Source organism: Martes martes (genome assembly GCF_963455335.1).
Source record: "Martes martes genome assembly, chromosome: 10".
Lineage (NCBI taxonomy): Eukaryota > Metazoa > Chordata > Mammalia > Carnivora > Mustelidae > Martes > Martes martes.
The window spans coordinates 21,793,563-21,815,683 of NC_137898.1; the positions used below are offsets into that span (position 1 = coordinate 21,793,563).

At 37.6% G+C, this 22,121-nt stretch overlaps 1 protein-coding gene across 1 annotated transcript in view; it reads right to left on the reverse strand.

Annotated features, from left to right (window-relative positions):
• HSD17B12 (hydroxysteroid 17-beta dehydrogenase 12) overlaps nucleotides 1–22,121 on the reverse strand; it is a 157,591-nt gene that overhangs the window by 79,024 nt on the left and 56,446 nt on the right. Inside the window, exon 3 of the mRNA XM_080814975.1 lies at nucleotides 21,362–21,437. Coding sequence (XP_080671101.1) covers nucleotides 21,362–21,437 — 76 coding nt within the window. The remainder of the gene's footprint in view (nucleotides 1–21,361; nucleotides 21,438–22,121) is intronic.

The window sequence follows — 22,121 nt, forward strand, 5'->3', positions numbered from 1 at the left end:
AAAAGTTTGAGATTTAAATTTATTCCTTCCAAAAGCATGAAAAACTTATACTGAACTACAGATTTTGGGATCATAGTGATATGTCAACATAGCTTCGTCAATTGGAATAAAGGTACTCAGGATTTTGATAGTAAGGGACGCTGTGTGTATATGGTCAGTCTCCATACCCTCCACTCAGTTTTGCTGTGAACCTAAAACTGCTTTAAAAAATAGTTTACTTTTAAAAATAAATAAATACACTGAAATATTTTTTAAATCTAGTAAGACAAAAATTTCCCCTCAAAATTCTCTTTAAAATTTTTTCAAAACATCTCCAAAATGGCTTGAAAGTATTTTTCTTTCTCCCAAAATCATTCATAAGAATCTGACAACTTAAAATTCAGTCACAAAAAAGATCAGTACATATTCCCACAATGCTCATTCCATTCAAGAAAAAGTAACCACCCCTATGGATTGAGTCTCCATTCATACGGGATCACAAGCTAGTACATAGGATATTTCACTTGCTTTCAAAAATATGTTAATATCCCTAAAAGTCTGTAGCACAATACTTGATTTCCTTCATCTACCGCAAGCAGCTGCATTGTATAAAAGTCCTAGAGGCAATGCTACTATGTAAAATCATGACTGAAGTAATACTCAGCCCTTCTCGTGTAGTCATGCCAGGAAAAAAATAACGCACTGAGTGTGAAAGGGTGATGGAAAGAAGACAAAGCCAAAGAAATAACTAAAATATTTTAATTCATGTTTTGATTATGATGGTACAACTTACATAAAGACACGTCTATTCTCACATTTTCAGGAATGAACCTCTAAGAGAAAATGAATGGGTTGAGGGGAGTCTTACAACTGTTTATTTTCCACTTAATGCAATAATTTGCAGTATATTCAGCCTCCATCATACTTAATGTGATCTTTAAAATGTACTTTACATCTCCTCACTAGTGACCACTCACCACTTGGAACCATGCCAACAGAGGGCAAACTGCCAGGTAAACTGACTTACAAAAATTTTTTTTTTTTAAGATTTTTATTTATTTATTTGGCAGAGAGAGGGACAGCGAGAAAGGGAACACAAACAGCAGGTGTGGGAGAGGGAGAAGCAGGCTTCCACCCAGCAGGGAACCCAACACAGGGCTCGATCCCAGGACCCTGGGATCGTGACCTGAGCCAAAGGCAGACACTTAATGAATGAGCCATCCAGGCGCCCAGACTTTAAAAATCTTTGTAGGTTAAAAACTTTTAAAGCAGTTAAGTAAGAAGGTTAGCTATTCTGCTTTCAAACTTTGGATATATTTAAGTTTAAAATTCATAAAGCATACCAAGAGCTAAGACATAAAAATCAGAATCTTGGTATGGATGATTAAAACTGCAGCGATGCGCTCTATCACCTGTTTGACCATAGTTACGGGGGCAAAATAGTGACCAGTGTCCACAAATACTCTTGAATGCTTTAGCTCAGTATGGCTCTTTAAAATTCCTCCAATTCTCTCCTTTATGACTTTGTTGCCTGTGGTAGAGCCATTCTCAGATTCTTCGACCTTTCCTCAAGGTAGTCTTGACTACATGTGACCCTGCCTTGGATGGGGGCTTATTTTGCATACTTTACTGGTATATGTGGGGTTTCTCCTCTTTTATTATCATGCTTTGGTGTTTTTTCGGTGTTTTGTTCGTGAGGTGTCAGTCCACAGAAGGATTTAAGGTCTAGGTACTAACTCCAAGTCTGCTACTGTATTTACAACGTTATCTTAAGCAATGTATTTGATGGAAAAAGCAATGTTTCAGGTATGACAAAGAGACTCTCAGTATGTCTCAAGAACATAAGTCCTCTTACAAGGACAGATCCAAAATAGTCAAAAATGGGAAACAACCCGAATGCCCATCAACAGTGGAATAGATAACTAAATTGCAGTATATTTACAAGGGATGAAAATAAATGAACTACATTTTTTTGCTATTATCAGTAATGATCCTGGGATCAATCCTGGGCATGTCCTCAGAGTACACATGAATGCACATGTGTTGCATCTATACATTATATACTGAACTGAAGAATCCGAAACTCAAAAGAATACATAGTGTATTATGCGATGTATATAAAAACCAAAGAAGTCAAAATTAATGATATTGTAAATTAATTACTATTAGGTAATGTTAAAAATTTAATTAAAATTAAAAAACTCAGGAGAGGAAAGAAGGAGCAGTAAATAATTGGGAGGGAGCATGTGATTCCCGGGATTTTGTGATCACTTCCTAACCTGTATGTGTACAGTTTTCTTACATCCTGAGTTTATATTGTTTTTAGTATTAACATTTATAGGTATGTTTCTGTTAGGAGACAAAAGCAAAATTAATGGAGAATATTTATAAAGTGTAAGTATACCAAACGAGAAGGACGTTATTTCACTGACAATGACACAAATGAAATAGAATTTCTCTCTAGATGCGCTTAGAAAGGGTAACAAAGGTCACAAACTGTAATGTCCTTCGGGCCAAGCATGTTACTCAAGTTCGTTACTCAAGTTCGTGAAGAGAGCCCCATAAAAGCATATGTGTAGCACTGCGTGAACAGGGACAGGCTGGGACAAACTTGACAGGGCAGGCCCCACCTAAAGGGCAACTGGGTCTCAATGCCAACGGATTGCTGCCCTACAGGAATGCTGGGCCCAGGGTTAACAGATCATTTGGATTTTCAAAAGAAAACATAAAAAGTAAGATTTATGTGATTAAGTGAAATCTGCTGATCATTAAAACAAAAATCAGGCCCAAAAAAACCTGTCTCAAGGGTATCTGTTAGAGACATCAGAGGAGAGGAATGCTGTGGGAAGAAGTCCTGAAGGAACCAGTAAGAGGTTGGTAAGCAAGACACCAGCAAAAGGTTGGCTCCTAGAGAAGATGATATTTCTTTCTGAGAGGAGGATGAAAGGCTAAGCGTATAGAGACACACACTGGATAAAACAGGGCCTTTGTTCGAAGGACACAATAAGGACTGACCAGGAAGGTGTGGGGAGTTATCTGTAGCAATGGTTCTCAAACTTAGCCGCAACAGACCCTTTTATCAAAAGAATGCAAAACTCAATGTATAAAACCGATCGAAGCAGAGGGCCAACCCTGTATCAGGAGGAAAGCTGGAATCCCACCTCCGAGGTGTCATCTACCTTGCCAGCAGTCCAACATTCAGCCTCACAAACGACTCCTAAAAGACACACAAAGGATAAATAGAGGCTTTCCAGAGTTTTCCATCCCCCATGCAGTTCAGAAATAGGAGCCAAAAACACAATTCTGAGCAATTCAAGACCGGAAAACAAGGCACATTTTCAAGGCACCTTGGGTTCTGGATTAATACCATAAAGGATGAGCTGGGGGAGAGGAGGATGAATAGTTAGAAAGAACAGAAGAAATACCACGTAGCAGTGAAAGCAGAAGTAGATGTGCACTTGACGCCTCCAAGTGAAGATCAGCATTACGGCCTACTGCAGGATCTTGGGGAACCTCGCCAGCTTGTCCTCATACTTGTTCTAAGGATCGACATGGATGCTTATCTCACCACTTATTACAGGAAACCTCTCAAATATTACTGGAACACTTGTTTTTAATCAAAGCTCATTTTAGTAAAATTAACCATTTTATGCAGTTACATTAGGGTGTTACTAATTCAAAGTCATCCTTAAATAACCAGTTGGACACGGCTGTGTCTTAAAAAATGAAAAGGACTTTTAGCCATCCTGACAGGTGTGAGATGGTATCTCATCATGCTTTTGATTTGTGTTTCCCTGATGATGAGTGATGTTGAGATCGCTTCATGTGTCTGTTAGCCACCTGGATGTCTTCTTTGAAAAGTGTCTATTTAGGTCTCCTGCCCATTTCTCAATTGGGTTATTTGTCGTCTTGGTGTTGAGTTTGATAAGTTCTTTATAGATTTTGGATACTCTTTATCAGATATGTCATTGGCAAATATTTTCTCCCATTCCATAGGCTTCCTTTCAGTTTTGTTGACTGTTTTCTCCACTGTGCAGAAGTTTTTTATCTTGATGAAGTCCCAATAATTCATTTTTGCTTTTGTTTCCTTTGTCTCCAAAGACAGGTCTAGTAAGAAGCTGCTATGGCCAAGGTCGAAGAGGTTGCAGCCTGTGTTCTCCTCTAGGATTTTCATGATTTCCCGTCTCACATTAAGGTCTTTCATCCATTTTGAATTTATCTTTGTGTATGGAGTAAGAAAGTGGTCCAGTATCATTCTTCTGCATGTTGCTGTCCAGTTTTCCCAACACCGTTTGTTGAAAAGGCTTTTTTCCATCGGACATTCTTTCCTGCTTTGTCAAAGCTTAGTAGACCAGATAGTTGGGGGTCCATTTCTGGATTCTTTTTTCTGTTCCATTGATCTTTGTGTTTGTTTTTGCCAGTACCATACTGTCTTGATGACTACAGCTTTGTAATACCTTGAAAACCAAAATTGTTATGCCTCCAGTTTTTCTTTTTCAGAATTGCTTTGGCTATTCAGGGTCTTTTGTGGTTCCATACAACTTTTAGGATCGCTTGTTCTAGCGCTATGAAAAATGCTGGTGGTATTTTGATGGGGACTGCATTAGATGTATAGATGGCTTTCGGTAGTATAGACATTTTAACAATGTTCTTCAATCCATGAGGATGGAATGCTTTTCCATTTCTTTGTGTCCTCTTCAATTTCTTTCATAAGTATTCTATAGTTTTCAGAGTACAGATCTTTTACTTCTTTCATTAGATTTATTCCTTGGTATCTTACTGTTTTTGGTGCACTTGCAAATGCGATCAATTCCTTGATTTCTTTTTCTTCTGTTCTGTTATTACTGTATAGGATGCAACAGGTGTTGGCAAGGATGCAGAGAAAGGGGAACCCTCTTGCACCGTTGGTAGGAATGTAAACTGGTGCAGCCACTCTGGAGAACAGTATGGAGGTTCCTCAAAATATTAAAAATAAAACTACCCTATGACCCAGCAATTGCACTTCTAGGTATTTACCCAAAGGATAAAAAAATACAGATTTGAAAGGACACATGCACCATGTTTATAGCAGCATTATCAACAATAACCAAACTATGGGGAAAGCCAAAATGTCCACCCACTGATGAATGGATAAAGATGTGACATAGACACACACACACACAGACACACACACAGGAATATCACTCAGCCATCAAAAAGAAGGAAATCTTGCCATTTGCAGTGACATGGATGGTGCTAAAGTGTATTATGCTAAGTGAAATAAGTCAGAGAAAGACAAACTCCACATACTCTCATTCATAGGAGGAATTTAAGAAAGAAAACAGATAAATATACAGGAAGGGGTAAGAAAAAAAAAGGAGAGAGAGAAACAAGCCATAAGAGCCTCTTAACAATATAGAACAAGCTGAGGGTTGATGGAGGGATGTGGGTGGGGGATGGGCAGATAGGTGACTGGTATTATGGAAGACACTTGTTGGGATGAGCACTGTAATGGGATGTAAGTGATGAAATACTGAATTCGACTCCAGAAACCAGTAGTGCCCTGCATGTTAACCACCTAAAATTTAAATTAAAAAAATGAGCAGAGGACCTGAATAGATATTTTTGCAAAGAAGATATACAGATGGCCAACAGGTACATGGAGAGTTGTTTGGCATCACTAATCATCAGGGAAATGCAAATCAAAACCACAATGAGATACTACCTTATACCTGTCAGAATAGCTAGAATCAAAAAGACAAGAAATAGCAAGTGTTAAAGGAACCCTTGTGCATTATTAGTGGGGACGTAAATAGGTGCAGCCACTGTAAAAAACAATATGGAGGTTCCTCAAAGAATTAAAAATAGAACTACCATACAATCTGGTAATTATATCTCTGGGTATTTACCCAAAGAATATGAAAACACTAATTCAAAGGGATACATGCATCCCTATGTTTATTGCAGCATTATTTACAATAGCCAAGAAGATATGGAAGCAACTTAAGAATTCATCAAAAGATGAATGGAGGGACACCTGGGTGGCTCAGTTGGTTAAGTACCTGCCTTCAGCTCAGGTCATGATCCCAGAGTCCTGGGATCGAGCCCCATATCTGGCTCCTCACTCAGCAGGGAGCCTGCTTCTCCCTCAGACTGCCGCTCCCCCGCTTGTGCGCGTGCTCTCGCTCGCTCTCTCTCTCTCTCTCTGACAAATAAATAAATAAATAAAATCGTTACCAAAAAAAAAAAAAAAAAAAAGATGAATGGATAAGGAAGATTTGGTATATACACACACACACACTGAATATTCCACAACCATAAAAAGGTATGAAATCTTGCCATTTGCAGCAACATGGATGGACCTAAGGATATTATACTATTGGGTTATGGACATTGGGGAAGGTATGTGCTATGGTGAGTGCTGTCAAGTGTGTAAACCTGGCGATTCACAGACCTGTACCGTGGGGCTAATAATACATTATATGTTAATAAAAAATAAAAAATTTAAAAAATAAATAAATAAAAAGACCATTCTCGGGAGCGGGGGGGATATTATACTAAATGAAACAAGTCAGACCGAGAAAGAAAAGTACTACGTGATTTCACTCACATGTGGAATCTAAAAAACAAAGCAAAGGAATAAACAAACAAAAAGTAGAATCAGCCTTATAGACAACAAACTGATGGTTGCCAGAAGGAAGGGTTGTGGGAGAATGGCCAAATGAGTAAAGGGGAGTGGGAGATACAGGCTTCTGGTTATGAGATGAATAAATCACGGGAATAAAGGTACAGCATAGGGAATACAGTCCATGATATGGTAAAAGTGTTGTATGGTGACAGAAGGAAGCTACACTTGTGGTAAGTGTACCATAATGTACAGAGATATGAATCATTGTTTTACACTTGAAAGTGATATAACATTGCACGTCAATTAAAAAATTATTCAAAAATCTTTTAAAGATGGAAATAAATACGTCCGTTTTAATAAAAATGCTCACAATCCTAAAACTGACCCAATGATAACAACTGACTGTAATTGACTGTAATTCAACACAGTCACTATACAAGTTGAGTTTAGTTTGTTTTTTTAAACTCTTGATGCTATGTAACCATGACACTACCTTTTGGCAATATTTACCTCCCCCAAATTGTCACTTAGTTCCCCAGCTACGATATTTAAAGCACAAATTAAGAGCAGAGGGGTAATGGAAAACATAGCACAAGAAGCCAAAGATTCTGCCCATTTCGGTCATTAGCTAGGTAAGACTTGGTTTCTCAGACTTAGTTTCTATATTTAAAAAGGGTTTAGTCTATCAGTAGTTCCTAAACAGGAATGACCTTTAAAATCATGCAGGGTATGTTTTCTAAAGTACACATACCTAACGTGATTCTACTCAGTGTTTCCCCAAAATGAATATACTTACATTTTGTGGCTTAATATTTTTATCAGTTATTGAAGAGTGATTACATTTAAGATTTTACACATCACTACAGCATTAAACAGGATGGAAACACAATGAAAGCTGATTCGACATCAACATTCTTTAATACTCTTAGCCTGTTGTCATTAGACATTAATTCTATTATTTTTTCTTAACAGTGAAGGAATAAAAGAATTCAAAATTTGTGAAGTTTCTTGTTGGTTTTAATGGACTCATCTTTCCTTTCATTTTAGTATTAGATATAGCACTAAGTCATTTAAATTAGTACTTGGTAGTTGAAGATTTATAAAGAGTAGCATGTAACATAAACTTGGCATTTAAGAAGTAATGATATAAAACTATTAAAATGGTGGATAATTGACAAGAAAATATATAACTTTATTGGATGGAAAAATCAAGTTAAAGTGAGCCTTTTCCATCAAACTTTCAAAGTACTTTCTTTCCATGATGAAAAGGGAAGCAAGCCCTACATGAAAGTCCTGAAGAACTTTATAAATACATCCAAAGAATATGCCTTTCTACGAATTCTTTTATAGTTTAAGTCCATACCCCAAATTACAATTATCCACTTAGAATAACAACTAATAATTTTCAAGTGGGAGGAGAAACACCAATCATCTACTTAAATGGGACTCATTTCAGAACACCTTGGCCCCACATTTCCTCAACTAAAAAGTTTTATTTTACGTAAGTTACCGAGCCATCAATAATCCAATTGGAAAGACCACTTGCTGTTTTAAAGAAACCATGCAAACATAAGCAAATGTCTTAATTAAGAGGTATAGTTCGCGTCTGGCCACAGCGCAGTACACTCCCACGCGCTTAATGCCAGCTGTAGAACAGTGAATTTCAAGCAGCTGCCTTAATTGCAGATGCAGATCAACACATGCTCATTTGGCTGGGCCAACTAATTGGTAGGTAGGCTACATTTCTAACAAAATATCCACCCATATTACAGATGTTGTTCTCTAGCAGGGTAAACGATTGGTAACAAACAGTAATGAAGTGGCAATAAGGTACACTTGGCGAAATGATTTAGTTGGACAGTTTACAAGAGGATCCCACATTAGCTCTGAAAACCACTTGTGCCAAAATTGGAACATCAACTAAATTTCAAAAGTATCTTTCTGTGCAAGATTAAGAATACTAAAACGTTTCACAAGGGTTCTTCGGTCACCAAAATAACACTTGCAACACTTGTGAAGTGGACCCATCCCCCTTAACCATACCAAGCCCAGGGCAAATGTGCAAAAACATTTAGTCCTGTTCTTTCCTTAAAGCCTAATGCAGGGACGCCTGGATGGCTCAGTCAGTTAAGCATCTGCCTTCAGCTCAGGTCATGATCGCAGGGTCTTGGGATCGAGTCCTGTATCAGGCTCCCTGCATAGCAGGGAGCCTGCGTCACCCTGTTTATGCTCTCCCTCTCTCTGACAAATAAATGCACTCTTAAAAAAAAAAAGCCTAATGCAGGCCAAATATTTATAGACATGTGCAAAGATAATAATTATATTTACCAGGAAATCTATAAGGATCTGTAAGGGTAAAAGGGAGGGGGATATGACGCTCTTCTGTTTCCAGCCATGATGGTATAACAGACTAGATTTACCCCATGACCTTAAACTGAAAAAACTGGACAAAATATGTGAAACAATGGATTTCAGTCAGTGCAAGAGAGACAGTTCAGGACACTGATATCCACAAGAAGGGAAACAAATGAGGTGAGCCCTGCAGCTGCCCTAACTTACTGCCTACAGATTTTTTAGATTAGAATGCAGGGAGAGGGACTCAAATAGAGATCAGCAGTTCCCCTGAGTTGAGGAAACAGCCTTAAGCATGTGGGTAAGATAGAGTCCCTAGAATTACCAGACAGTGGACAGAGAGAGCATGAGTGAGACTAACAGCAAGAGAAAGACAAGAATAAAACAAGAGCAAGAGTACACTATATACAGTAATCCTCCCTTATTCACAGTATTGCTTTCCAAGGTTCTAGTTAGCCACAATCAGCTACAGTCTGGAAGCAGATGATTCCCCTTCTGATGAATCGTCAGCAGGTCAACAGTAGCCCAATGCGAGGTCACAGTGCCTATGTCCTTCATCTCATCATATAGGCATTTTGTCATCTCCAATCATCACAAGAAGGGTGAGAACAGTACAATAAAATATTTTAAGAGACTAACACTCATATAATTTTATTTACAGTATATTGTAATTATTCTACTACTTTGTTGTTAATCTCTTGTGTCTAATTTATAACTTAAACTCTATCATAAGTATGGATATACAGAAAAAAAACGAAGTATGTGCAGAGCTCAGTACTACCCACAGTTTCAGGCATGGGGGGGGCGGGTCTTGCAACACATCCCCCACATATAAGGGCTGGTGTATGTTCAAAAAAGGAAAGGGCAAACATCTTTAAAAGAGATAAAGGAGATACAAAAATGACCTAAAATTTTATTTTGAGAGAAAAATAAAATATCTGAATTAAAAAAAAAATACACTAACAGGATTAATGGCAGATTAGAAACTAGAGAAAGAAAGATTAATGAATGTAAAGGCATGGCAATAGACACTCTCTAAAATGAAACACAGAGAAAAGAGACCCCTCCCCCAAAAAGAAAAGGAAAGAAGACAACATCAGTAAGTTGAGAGTCAACTTTAATCCATTCAATATATGTATACCTAGAATCCTAAAAAGAGAGTGAAGGATAGAAAAAATATTTGATGGCTCCAATTTTCCCAAATATAATGAAAATTACAAACATACAAATCTATGCTCAATCAATTCCAAGTAGGAGAAACATGAAGAAAAGTACACCATGGGGCAAAATACTCAAATTCCTTAAAGCTGCTAATAAAAAGATAAATCTTAAAAGTAACCAGAGAGGGACGCCTGGGTGGCTCAGTTGGTTGAGCGGCTGCCTTCGGCTCAGGTCATGATCCCAGCGTCCTGGGATCGAGTCCCACATCGGGCTCCTTGCTCCGCAGGGAGCCTGCTTCTCACTCTGCCACTCTGTCTGCCTGTGCTCTCTCTCTCTCTGACAAATAAATAAATAAAATCTTTAAAGAAAAAAAAAAAAAAAAGTAACCAGAGAAGAAAAAAAGAAGTGACTTACGCAAGGTAGTAAAAAAGAAAGAAAAAAAATAATAGCAGACCTCTCAAAAACACTACAGACCAGAACACAATGAAGCAAAGTAAAGTAGTGAAAGGGGAAGCAAGAATCTGTCATCATAAAATTTTATACCCAGAGAAAATACATTCAAAGCTAAATGTTTTTGTTCTGACTTACCAAAAAATTCATCAGCAGCAGATCAGCACTCTGAGAGATATAAAAGGAAGTCTTTCAGACAGGAAAGAAAAAAAATAAGATTCCTGACTGAATTATGTATCCATAAAAAGGAATGAATAGCATCAGAAATAATGTGTGTAAGTAAAGAACACTTTAAAAAATAAAAAATAAGTTTAATTCTCTCTAAAATATAGTTGACTAAGGCAAAAATGTTATACAATTCATAACATATACATATGTTATGAATATATAGAAATATATATATAGAAATATATATATAGAAATAAATAAAATATATTTATAGAATATAAATATTCTCTATATAAATATATATAGAAATAAATAAAATAAAGAAATATATATTTATATATAGAAATATATATATAAATATAGATTTATATATATATAGAAATAAGTAAAACAGTGGGGAATGGGAGTATACTGTCGTCACATTCTTGTGCTCTACATCAAGTAGTAGTAGCCTGTGACAAGGTAAACACTGTAAAATCTAAAGCAATCACTAAAAACAAAGAAAAAAGATGTACAGCCAATAGTCAAGGAAGGAAATAAGGAATGATTTATTTTATTTTATCTGACAGAGAGAGACACAGTGAGAGAGAGAATACAAGCAGGGGGAGTGGGAGAAGGAGAAGCAGGCTTCCCGCTGAGCAAGGAGCCTGGATGCAGGGCCAGATCCAAACCTGAGCCGAAGGCAAACTCTTAACAACTGAACCACCCAAGTGCCCCAATAATAAAGAATGATTAAAAACATGTTATTAATCCAAACATAGGCAGAAAAAAAACCAAACAAGGGAACAAAGAACAGATGAGGTGAACAGAAAACAGAGTAAATGGGTAGATCTTAACCCAATCCTATCAACAATAACATTAAGTGTAAATGGTCTGAGAACCCCAATTAAAAGGCGGAAGTCATCAAATTGAATTTTAAAAAAAAATGACCGAATCTATGCTGTTTAAATCTAAGATTTAAAGATTTATTTAAAGATTATGCTTTAAATATAAAGCACAATCAAAAACAAATGATGTATTTTATGGTGACTAACATAACACAATAAAAATCTTAAAAAATAATAAAAAATAAATAAATGAATATAAGGCACATATAGGTTAAAAGAAAAGACAGAAAAAATATATATATACCATGCTAACACCAACCAAAAGAAAGATAAACAAAGTTGATTTCAGTGCAAAGAATATTACCAAGAATATAAAAGGTCATTTCATAATGATAAAGGAATGAATTCATCAAGAAAACATATCACTCCTAAATGTTAATGCATCTAATAACAAAAAAATAGACACAAAGAAACAGACAAATCCATAATTATAGTTGGGGATTTCAACACCCCCGCCCCCACAGCAAGTACACAGAAAAATCAATGAAGATACAGGAGACTTGAACAATACCATCAATCAACTATTTTGTATTTTAATAAGCCTCTTCTGAGTGGCTTATAGAGATTAATCAGTGTTCCCTTAAATCTGAGAAGAGAAAATTCAAGAATGACCAGACAAGAACAAAACTTCTAATGCTTTAAAATGTACTAGAAATTTCATCCTCACAGAAATGGCCAGCTTGAGAAAGGACAGTAAAAAATCCAGACAGATATTTGGCTAGCAACTAATAGTCTTTTTAAATGTACTAATAAACTTTTGAAGTATTTTTATTAATTGGTATATAAACAAAGAATTACATAAGAATCTAAGATATACATATAAGTCCTAATTAAGGTAAAACGGCCAAATTAGAACTGGTTTGACCATTTTAATTTTAAAAGTGGCTATATCTCTTCTTTCTGATCATATCACAGTCTGGAATTTAATGCCATTGCAACATTTCATTCTTTGAACTTTTAAATTTTCTACATAGGTTTTATCAGTTAGCTATACTATCCCTGCTTCCACAAACTATTTCAAGTTATGACAGTTGGTGTCTTCATGAAAGGACAGCCTCTTCTAAACTTCAGACAATACTGCAAATCACTGATGTTAATTACTCTTCCTGTCCTCTGTGTAAAATTTGCAAATGTCATCTTTTGGACAAACTTGCTATCAATAATGACTGTATTGCTCCACACTCTCAACTTAAATATAGCTTCTATGATCCTTAACTGACCTTAAGATACTATACTAATACCACAGTGAGTTAAAGAAGGAGGCCTCTTAAAGAAAACCCCAATTCAGGTGGCAAAGTCACTGCGATAGGTGAGTTTTCTTACAATGTAATAACAGCACATAAAGTTAATGCATTTTTAAGCTTCAGGGGAAAGTGTTAACTTATCTAAATATATGTGTAAGTAAGTATATAAAATATATTAAAATCAACAAAGAAAGCTTATGAATTAAATAATTTGAAACAAGTTGTTGAAAAGAAACTTGATCTTTGATAATATAGTCTTCTCTTAATGAGAAAGCTGTAAAAAAAAATTATTCTGTATCATCAGTGTCCAGCCTGGCCAACAAAGGTTCCTTATCTCCCCAAAACACTCTCACTTTCTAACAGCCTGTTAACTTTTTAAGCTTTTCTGTTGACTTTTGTCATGCCCTTGAATCATTGTTTAACAAAAGTTTCTCATTTCTAAAAGAGCTGGATTTCCTAATATATTGTTTCTTAAGGCTATGTTTTATTTTAGTGACTGTCACTTAAACCACCATTCTAATCATTTCTTGTCTTGGGCACCTGTGATTTATGCTTATATTTTGCTATAATCACTAGTCTCCTGGCAACTCTTTATGCTACTGCCTTCACAAATTTGGGCCATAAAATTAAAAATAATGAAATTGATTAAAGTGTATGTTATAGTCAAACCATCATTGGTATTTCCCAGATGGCCACTAGAGCACTACTGAGCAGAGAGGCTATTAGGAAAAAAACTAGATATGTAGTATATTTTCTGTATCTTTAATTAGCTCAACTCTCTTATGCGAGCTGCCCTGTTTACCCATAACATGGGAAGAGCCACGGTCTGACTAATAATGAATATCACTGAACATGTGTATACTTTTCAGGATGGACAGAAACATATTCATGTTCCTGTGCAGAGCCTGGCACACAGCTATGAACAAAATGATATCTAAGATTATGGTTAAATGGTGACAATTTTAAAACACACTTTATAGAAGTCCCTGGAGCTTTTTCAATGCCTTTAGTGTCCACCATAAGGCTCCTGTCCTGAGAAAAATCACTAAATCATTAATTAGCTCTATATTATACCAGAATTGGGTATTCTCTTCTGACACTGTTCATTATTTTAATAAGTAAACCAGAGACCATCAGTCTTATTAATAGGTGGATTCCTACTTTTCCTTCAAGTTTGCCAAAAGCTGGAGACCCATAAGCTGGAGGTCAGAGAACTGAGTCTTTAGGAAGAACACCCAAAGAATAATAGCCTCGGTAGATAGAGGTCCGTTACAGTACTCTTGACCTCCAAGGATGCTGTTAAGAGTCAACTCCTGTTTCAGACCTCCTTCCCAGCATAACCTGACACTGCCACCAAGCTCAGACTATGGGACAGATAGACCAGGAAACTGAGTCAGTATCTATAGGACTCTTTAATGCTCTTGCCCCAAGATCCAATGGAACAAGAATTAATTTTGCAACTGAATGAGGTCAATGAAGAAACTTTAATAGTGGTTTTAAGAAAGCATTTTTTTCTTAATTTTTTATTCTCCCGCCTCCTTCCTTGGTGGCTGGCTGTCCTTAGGCAAACTGGAACAAAGCACTCTTGGAATGGTGTGTTGCTCCAACTGATCCCCCAGAAATCGAGAAAAATATAGCTTATAAACTGTGGCAGATTGTATTCTCCAGATCCAGATTTTATTTTCCAAAAATATCTCCCTTCCCACGCGCTCTTTTCCAATGTTACCAAGTCACTCCTCCATCAAGAGGTAGAGTCTATTCTTTTCACCTGGGATCTGGGCAGGCTCGTGTCTGCTTTGACCAACAGAATATGACAAAAGTAATGCTGTGTGAGTTCTGAAGGCACGCCACAAAAAGACATCAGCGTATGATTTGTTGTCTTGCAACATCCACTGTGAGGGATGCAGTTACTGTGTGAGGGGTCCAGCGCCCCAGATCTGGCCATGCTAGGCGGACTATGCAAAGGCACCACAGCCAACAGTTCCAGCTCTGTCCAGCTTTCTGGTCATTCTCGACCATGGCACCAGACCTTTGAGAGAAACCATCTTAAATCTTTTGAATGAGCGTCTCCGCTACTGAGTGTCACAGTTAGGGAACTTGGTAATGCCATGAGAAGCCAAAGAAACATTTCCCTGAGTCCTGGCGAAACTCCCGATCAGCAGAATTTCTGAGCAACTAACAGAGTTTTATTTCACATTGGTAAGTCTGGGGTGGTTGTTATGCAGCAATAGCAACTGGAACATAAACTATTCAATTGTTTAGGCAAATCTCAAGATGGAAACTGTATAGAAAATACAACACATACTGACTGGCCTTGTCTGCAAAACTAATCAGAATGATGGTTAGATGGCATACAGGCCCTTACCGAGTTCTTCACCTTACATGGCAATGTAATTACTTGCATAGGCTCAATAAGAATCTACTCTTCCTCCTACCAGGATATAATTAGATAAAACAAATTTGTAACCATGACCATGCCAGAAACGTTTCATTTAACAGTAAATCTCATTTAATTAGGCATGACAAGCCCACTAGTAAGGAACAATAATTCCACTCCAATATGTAGAAACAATGCTTCAAAGAAACTGTCCTGGCACCTACGTGGTAGCCAGGATCTTCTGGGATCTCGATCTCATGGGTGGTACAGAATGTTACTTTCTGGAAATGTTGACAAATCTGGGGATCTTGGAATAAGAGGATACCTCTACAATCAGAGGCACCACAGACAAAACGGGTGGGCTTTGGTTCCTGGTAGTTCCTTACTTTAAAACAGGTGAACTAACAAGGGCAATAAAAATGTTTCTGGTAACTACAGAAGTGCCAGAAAAACATTTAAGATTCTAGGGGCTGCATGGTCAACTCTCTGACCCTGACATCATGTGATTCTAGTTTCATTAAACATGAAAGTAAAATGGTTCACTACTACCTTGTTGTCCTTATGTAAATGAAACAGGCTAAATAAAACAAGGCATCACATTAATGATACTGAGAGTGCATCAGAAAATGGTGAAACGGGCACCTGGGTGGCTCAGTGGGTTAAAGCCTTTGCCTTCGGCTCAGGTCATGATCTCAGGGTCCTGGGATCGAGCCCTACATCGGGCTCTCTGCTCAGCGGGGAGCCTGCCTCCTCTCCTCTCTCTGCCTGTCTCTCTGCCTACCTGTGATCTCTGTCTGTCAAATAAATAAATAAAATCTTTTTTAAAAAGAAAGAAAGAAAGAAAGAAAATGGTGAAACAAACTTATTGGTCAAATCTACACCTAACTATACAGATTTGATCAGAGGTAAGGTTTGAAAACATGAAAGTGATTCTTTTTTAACCTAACCCTATCCCTCTGTTGACTACCTGACTAGTAAGATTTACATTTCTAAAAGCATTTCTTAAGAGACCATGGAATTACAAGGTCATCCCAGAGCTTTACACCCTAAGATAATAACAAAAAGAGAGAAAACACCCTGTTTCTTTCGTTTGTTTGCTTGTTTTTTAATTCAAGTAATCTCTACATCCAACATGGGGCTTAGACTCTTGACCTGACCGGAGATCAAGAGTCAGATGCTCTTCTGACTAAGCCAAACACCCCTTGTTTTGTTTGTTTTAATCAAAGACAGAATTTGTATTTTTTTTAATCAAAGCTGATTAAAGTGAATGCAATAAGAATTACCAACTGCCATGTACTAATATGAACGGTAAATATCACCATCTCTCTATTCTGTGAGCCAATAGGTTGTTCTAAAAGCTAGTCTTTGCATTGTGCTTTTTGCAAGTAAAAACATAGCTCAGAGTTCAAACATTATCTAGGAGGTTTTTGCTTTGACAAATCAAAATTGACCAAATACTGAATATATTAATAATCCTGGCTAACAAAGATAATAAAAGAAGCTTATTATATATGTGTTGACTCTCAGCTGGTATTAATTCAACAGGTGACAGTTACCCTTACAAAGAAGCGAAAACTCATCAAAGCAGTTGATCCCGAGAAGGCACTTATCCATTGCTGGCAAAACATTTAGTTCCCTACTAAACTATATATAATCCTTTAAAAATTCTCCTGAAGAACTTTTGTAAGTAGGTTGTCCTCCACACTCACAAGAAATTGCTTCTAAAGAAATAGAATCCCCAAGTTTACATAATGACAGTGGAGAGTCAGAAGGTGACAGGAGCCCAGAAGAGTCCTGTTTTTTCTCAATTGGCACGTGATTTCTTTTTCAATCCCCTCCTTTCCTCTCTTCTTCTTTCAGTCACGTAGGAAAGGAGGAGGGATGAGTTTAACCTCCTGGAGTGAATGTGAGACCTGGACTAGAAAAGACAAGTTAGCCTAGTTAAACTAACTTGCCTGACTTCTGTTTCTTGACTCAAGTCTAACTGATACAGAAATTGGTATCAGGAGTGGGATCCCCAAAAACAGACCTCAAAGGATTTTTTGGTATTGGTCTGATTTGATCCATAATGCAGTCGCATTGTCACTAATCAAATGAATGCTGGCTGCCGATTATAATTCAGTGTCCTCTGAAGAAGCGCCTTAAGGGACCAAGTGGCTGTCATATTTGAGTTGGGCAGAAGTGATGAACACAGAGACTGTAGCATGGCACAGCTTCGTCTCAAATGACCAGCTTCGGCCTTAAAGCTTTCAGTCCCATTTCTGAGCAGAGAAGCAGAGAACTTCTATGGCAGCCCTAGGAAAAACCCTCATGTTTTACAGCCACAGGCTCCCCTTGCTAACATTGGCTTTAACTGAGCCAGGGGCAGAATTACAGTGTGTAAGCTGCGCTCCCAGACTCTCCACGTCTCATGTACGGAAGTGAGAACACTGAAGGAGACTTGGGATGGGGATATCTGGGTGGGCTCCACTGAAGCCGACGATCTTGAACTCCTAAGCCATTCTGAGCCTCCCTTGCCAATGCAAAGAGAAACACCCTTCTCTCCTGTGTTGGAAGAGATTAGCTTTCTCTGGACAGAAGAACCTGCAGAACCTCACGATAACTCTCAGGGCAGTTTCCTTGCAAGAGAATTCTTCTCCTCAAGACCCAACCAGACGATCCCCTTACTGCTACTCGTAACAGGGTAAGATCACAAGCATTCTTTGAGGAACAAGGATAAAGTCAGATCCATAAAGTAGTAACTGACACACAAAAATAACTGCACAAGTGTGTTCATTTGTACTGGGAGATGGCTAGGAAATCTGGGTGAGAATGATTTGAAGAGTGTTAGGCCAAGGAAAACATAATCCAATACCAGACTGGGATATTTTTTTAAGACAGGAATCACTTACCAGAGATTTAGGACTTAACTGTTAGCTTGTACAACTGGAAGGCGCTCTAAGAGTTGACTTGGGTGGCTGACTGCAACTTGGGACTCCATAACGGCCTTCCGTCTAGTAAGACTGGGAGGCTACAACTTTCTTGGCATAATGTAGAGGCAGGGATTCAAAGGCTTAAGAAAAGAGGAATGCTGGAGCGGATTTATCATGCGCAGCTTACACATAAAACCCCTTCCCACTACACCCCCTAAGAAGGCCCAGCGCATATTCTTGGCACCTAAGGCTCCAGCTGCATAACTAGAGTGGCACTATATGGGCAAGAGGTTATTAGTCTGGCCTTTAACACCTGGTCAGTCATAAAATTCACATTGCCACAAAATGAGAACCTCTCTGTGTTCTCTCCTTATTTGTTTCTTTCATGGCACTATTACAAACTGCAATTATTTATTTGTCTGATTTGCTTTGTTTTGTTTTGTTTTGTTTTGTTTTTTTGCTTTTTTACCTATTTTTTTCCTCTGTCTCCTCCACCAGCATAGAATTTCCATGAAAGCAAGAAAAGCCTCTGCCACGCTCACCACTGTACACTGACCAGCTAGCACAGGACCTGGTACACAGGCATTCAATAAAGATGTGCTAAAGGCATAAACAGAGTTATTCTGTCTTCGTCAACATTAAATTGTGGTCCTTCCTTCTCCAGGAATAGAGATGTGCATGAAAACACTATCCTGCCAAAGAGATGATTTACATCTGAGCTGAAAACCTGCACAGGTATACATAAACTCCTCTTTGTATTTCTTCAGCTTAGAACTGACGACCTGGTCTGCTGATACCACCTTTCTCATTTAATTTATATGACACCCAGGAAAACATAGTAAAGGTCAATTCAGTGCATCACCATCTGTCCCTTCATGAAAATGTTTGAACAGGATCCCGTCTTTATCTAGAACCGTATCTCTGCCCACAGTCACATGTCACCTCCTATCACAAGTTAATAAATTCTCAAATATCATTAAAGTATACTTCTGGCTTGCTGAGCAATTTTTTTGTACAGGCTGGAGCACTTTCTCAAAGACTGTCATAAGGGAGCTTTACTTGTCTTGGGATCAAGTAGATGGTGGATTCGCTCAGATCACAGCATTTCAAAATTCAACATTCCATTTCATCAAAGGTTCTATTTTTCACCTATGAACCTTAACTTCCAGCCATGAGCAAATGCTTTCATTAACAGCCAGTTTTATCTACACATGCACCAACACAACATTTTTATCACTGTAAGAGTTAATTATACACATGAGCACAAGTAACTAAGAAAGAAACAGTGTTAAGATCCAGGCAATATATAAAGTTCAACTACCTAAGCTAACTGCCCCAGGCTCATCAGTGCCACGGCTTAAGTCAAATTCACACCTTAGCCAAAGTGCAAAATACTGTATGTCTTGGACCTTCAGGGTTGTGTTTACATAATTCAAAACTTGGAAAGTTAAAATCTTTAAATGCCAAAGATGTAAAAATCTATGACCGTAACAGGGTTAAAAAAAATTTTTTTTTAAGAAAGAAAACAAGACTTAGCATACTTAATATCAGTATTTATAAAGATCTGCTTTTTACATAAAGATAAAGTGCATTTATATATAATCTATCCAGAAGGACCAGTTATGGTCTGGAAAGAAACAATAACAAAAATATTCACCTCACAAGGATGTTTGAAAGCTTAAAAAGATAATACATGTGAGGGAATAAATAAATAATAAAGCACCATATGAACGCTAATGGCAGGTAGTAATGTTAATAATAAAATACAGTATGTGGTACACCTTACATCAATTTCAATTATATCTCAATAACGCTGAAAAAAATACAGAAGAAATCTTCTCTCATCTGAAAGAATTGGAGCAGTGTGTTAGTTGGCTACTCACAGAAGTTAAAGCGGGAATCCTAGAAAATGATAAATACACATTGTAACCACTTTATTTAATTTAAATCTTGCATAAATGTAATTCATTCACCAATCGTCCAGGCAGGACCCCTACCTTCCGTAAGAGTTTAGGTCTGCTGACTGGTATTCCCGACTTTCCTGTCTCACCCACGCTCATAAAGCACCCTTTATGATTGCAGTTTCAGTTCTTTTTATATTTTTTGATTTTTTTTAAAGATTTTATTTATCAGATAGAGATCACAAGCAGGCAGAGAGGCAGGCAGAGAGAGAGAGAGAGAGAGAGGAAGGGAAGCAGGCTCCCTGCTGAGCAGAGAGCCCGATGCGGGGCTCGATCCCAGGACCCTGAGATCATGACCTGAGCCGAAGGCAGAGGCTTTAACCCACTGAGCCACCCAGGCACCCCAGTTTCAGTTCTTTTTAAAGCACAGCAAAAAATCCAACACATATGAAACAACTGGAGAGCAAATTTGTTACTTTTTATCATTTTTTCCAATTAGTTTACATTTGTCTTCTTCACCCCTAATTTGACAGCCGATTTCTGAAAGAACTCGCTTTTCTCACCCTTTTCAGGCATTCAAATTAGTTTTCGTAGAAATAACGCCCCCTTTTTACACAAATATTGCATCTGTGTGGAATATTAAATAATAAATGCATTCAGCCTAAGTTTGGGAACACACATAGCTGACTCTTAAAGCAAGTAAGTTAACTCATAGGGGGAAACGTGCAAAAGCCTCACACTCAGAAGCCAACCGGCCACAAACGGTCAGCACGCTGGGAACAGCGGTGTGCTCTACCAAGGAATGGACAGGACTACTTACCCATCGGATTGGTTAATTAGACATGAGTTAAGAATCTTTGCTACATAGTAATTCAGGTCTCCAGCACAGCTGACTAAGAAGAAAGCTCAAAAGATATATATATATATATATAGGCTGCCTTCTGTATTTTTCTTCAATTATATATGAAAAAAATTTAGAGGCAATGATGTCAAAGAGTAAAAAAAAATGCAAGAATACTGAAATAAAGCAACAGAAAAGGAATTCAGGTGTTTAAGTAGAACATGAAAAAATAATCAGAGAAGCTGACTCCTAAAAACAACTTAAATGAGTCAGGAAAAGACATTTTAAGGAAATTTTAACAGTCCCATATTAATTTGAAAAAAGTTGATGACCCATTTTAAAGCACACCTTTTAACAACATAAGAAAGAGGCTTTCTGAACTATAAATACGTCAGTGCTAGATACCTACTTGAAAACATTCAACTTAGATTAGCTGTATTCCTTTTGTAAATATGAAAGAAGAGGGTGTGTGAAAAACTTACTTATTTCACTGGAAACTTGATTCAGTTTATCCTGTGATCTGCTGATAAGGACAATCTTCATTCCATGTTTTGCTAACTGAAACAATAAAAAACACCAAGCAATTGAATCACACCTTTACATTTCATTAAAAAACAGAAATCAGATATACTCTCATTTTAAGAAAACCTGATAATATGATAAACCCAACAAAAAAATAAATAAATAAACTTAAGTAGTAATGAATGGCCAATTCAAAATGAAGACTTTATAAAGGAGTCTTCCAAAGGGCTGTCTTTCTGAATCAAGCTAGTATACAAATGTCAAAGGGTTTCAGAAAGAATAAAACTTTTACTTTTCATTTTATACCCATCTACACTGCTGTCGTTTTTAAAATCATAAGTACTGGGGCATCTGGGTGGTGTAGCGGGTTAAGTGCCTCTCAGTTTGGGCTCAAGTCGTGATCTTAGGGTCATAAGATCAAGCCCTGCATGCAGAGACGGCTTGAGAGTCTCTCTTCTTCTCCCTCCACCCCTCCCACTCATGCTCACGATCTCCTTCTAAAATAATCTTTCAAAAATAAATAAATAGGGGCGCCTGGGTGGCTCAGTGGGTTAAAGCCTCTGCCTTCAGCTTAGGTCATGATCTCAGGGTCCTGGGATCAAGCCCCGCATCGGGCTCTCTGCTCAGCGGGGAGCCTGCTTCCTCCTCTGTCTGCCTGCCTCTCTGCCTACTTGTGATCTCTCCGTGTGTGTGAAATAAATTTAAAATAAATAAATAAAT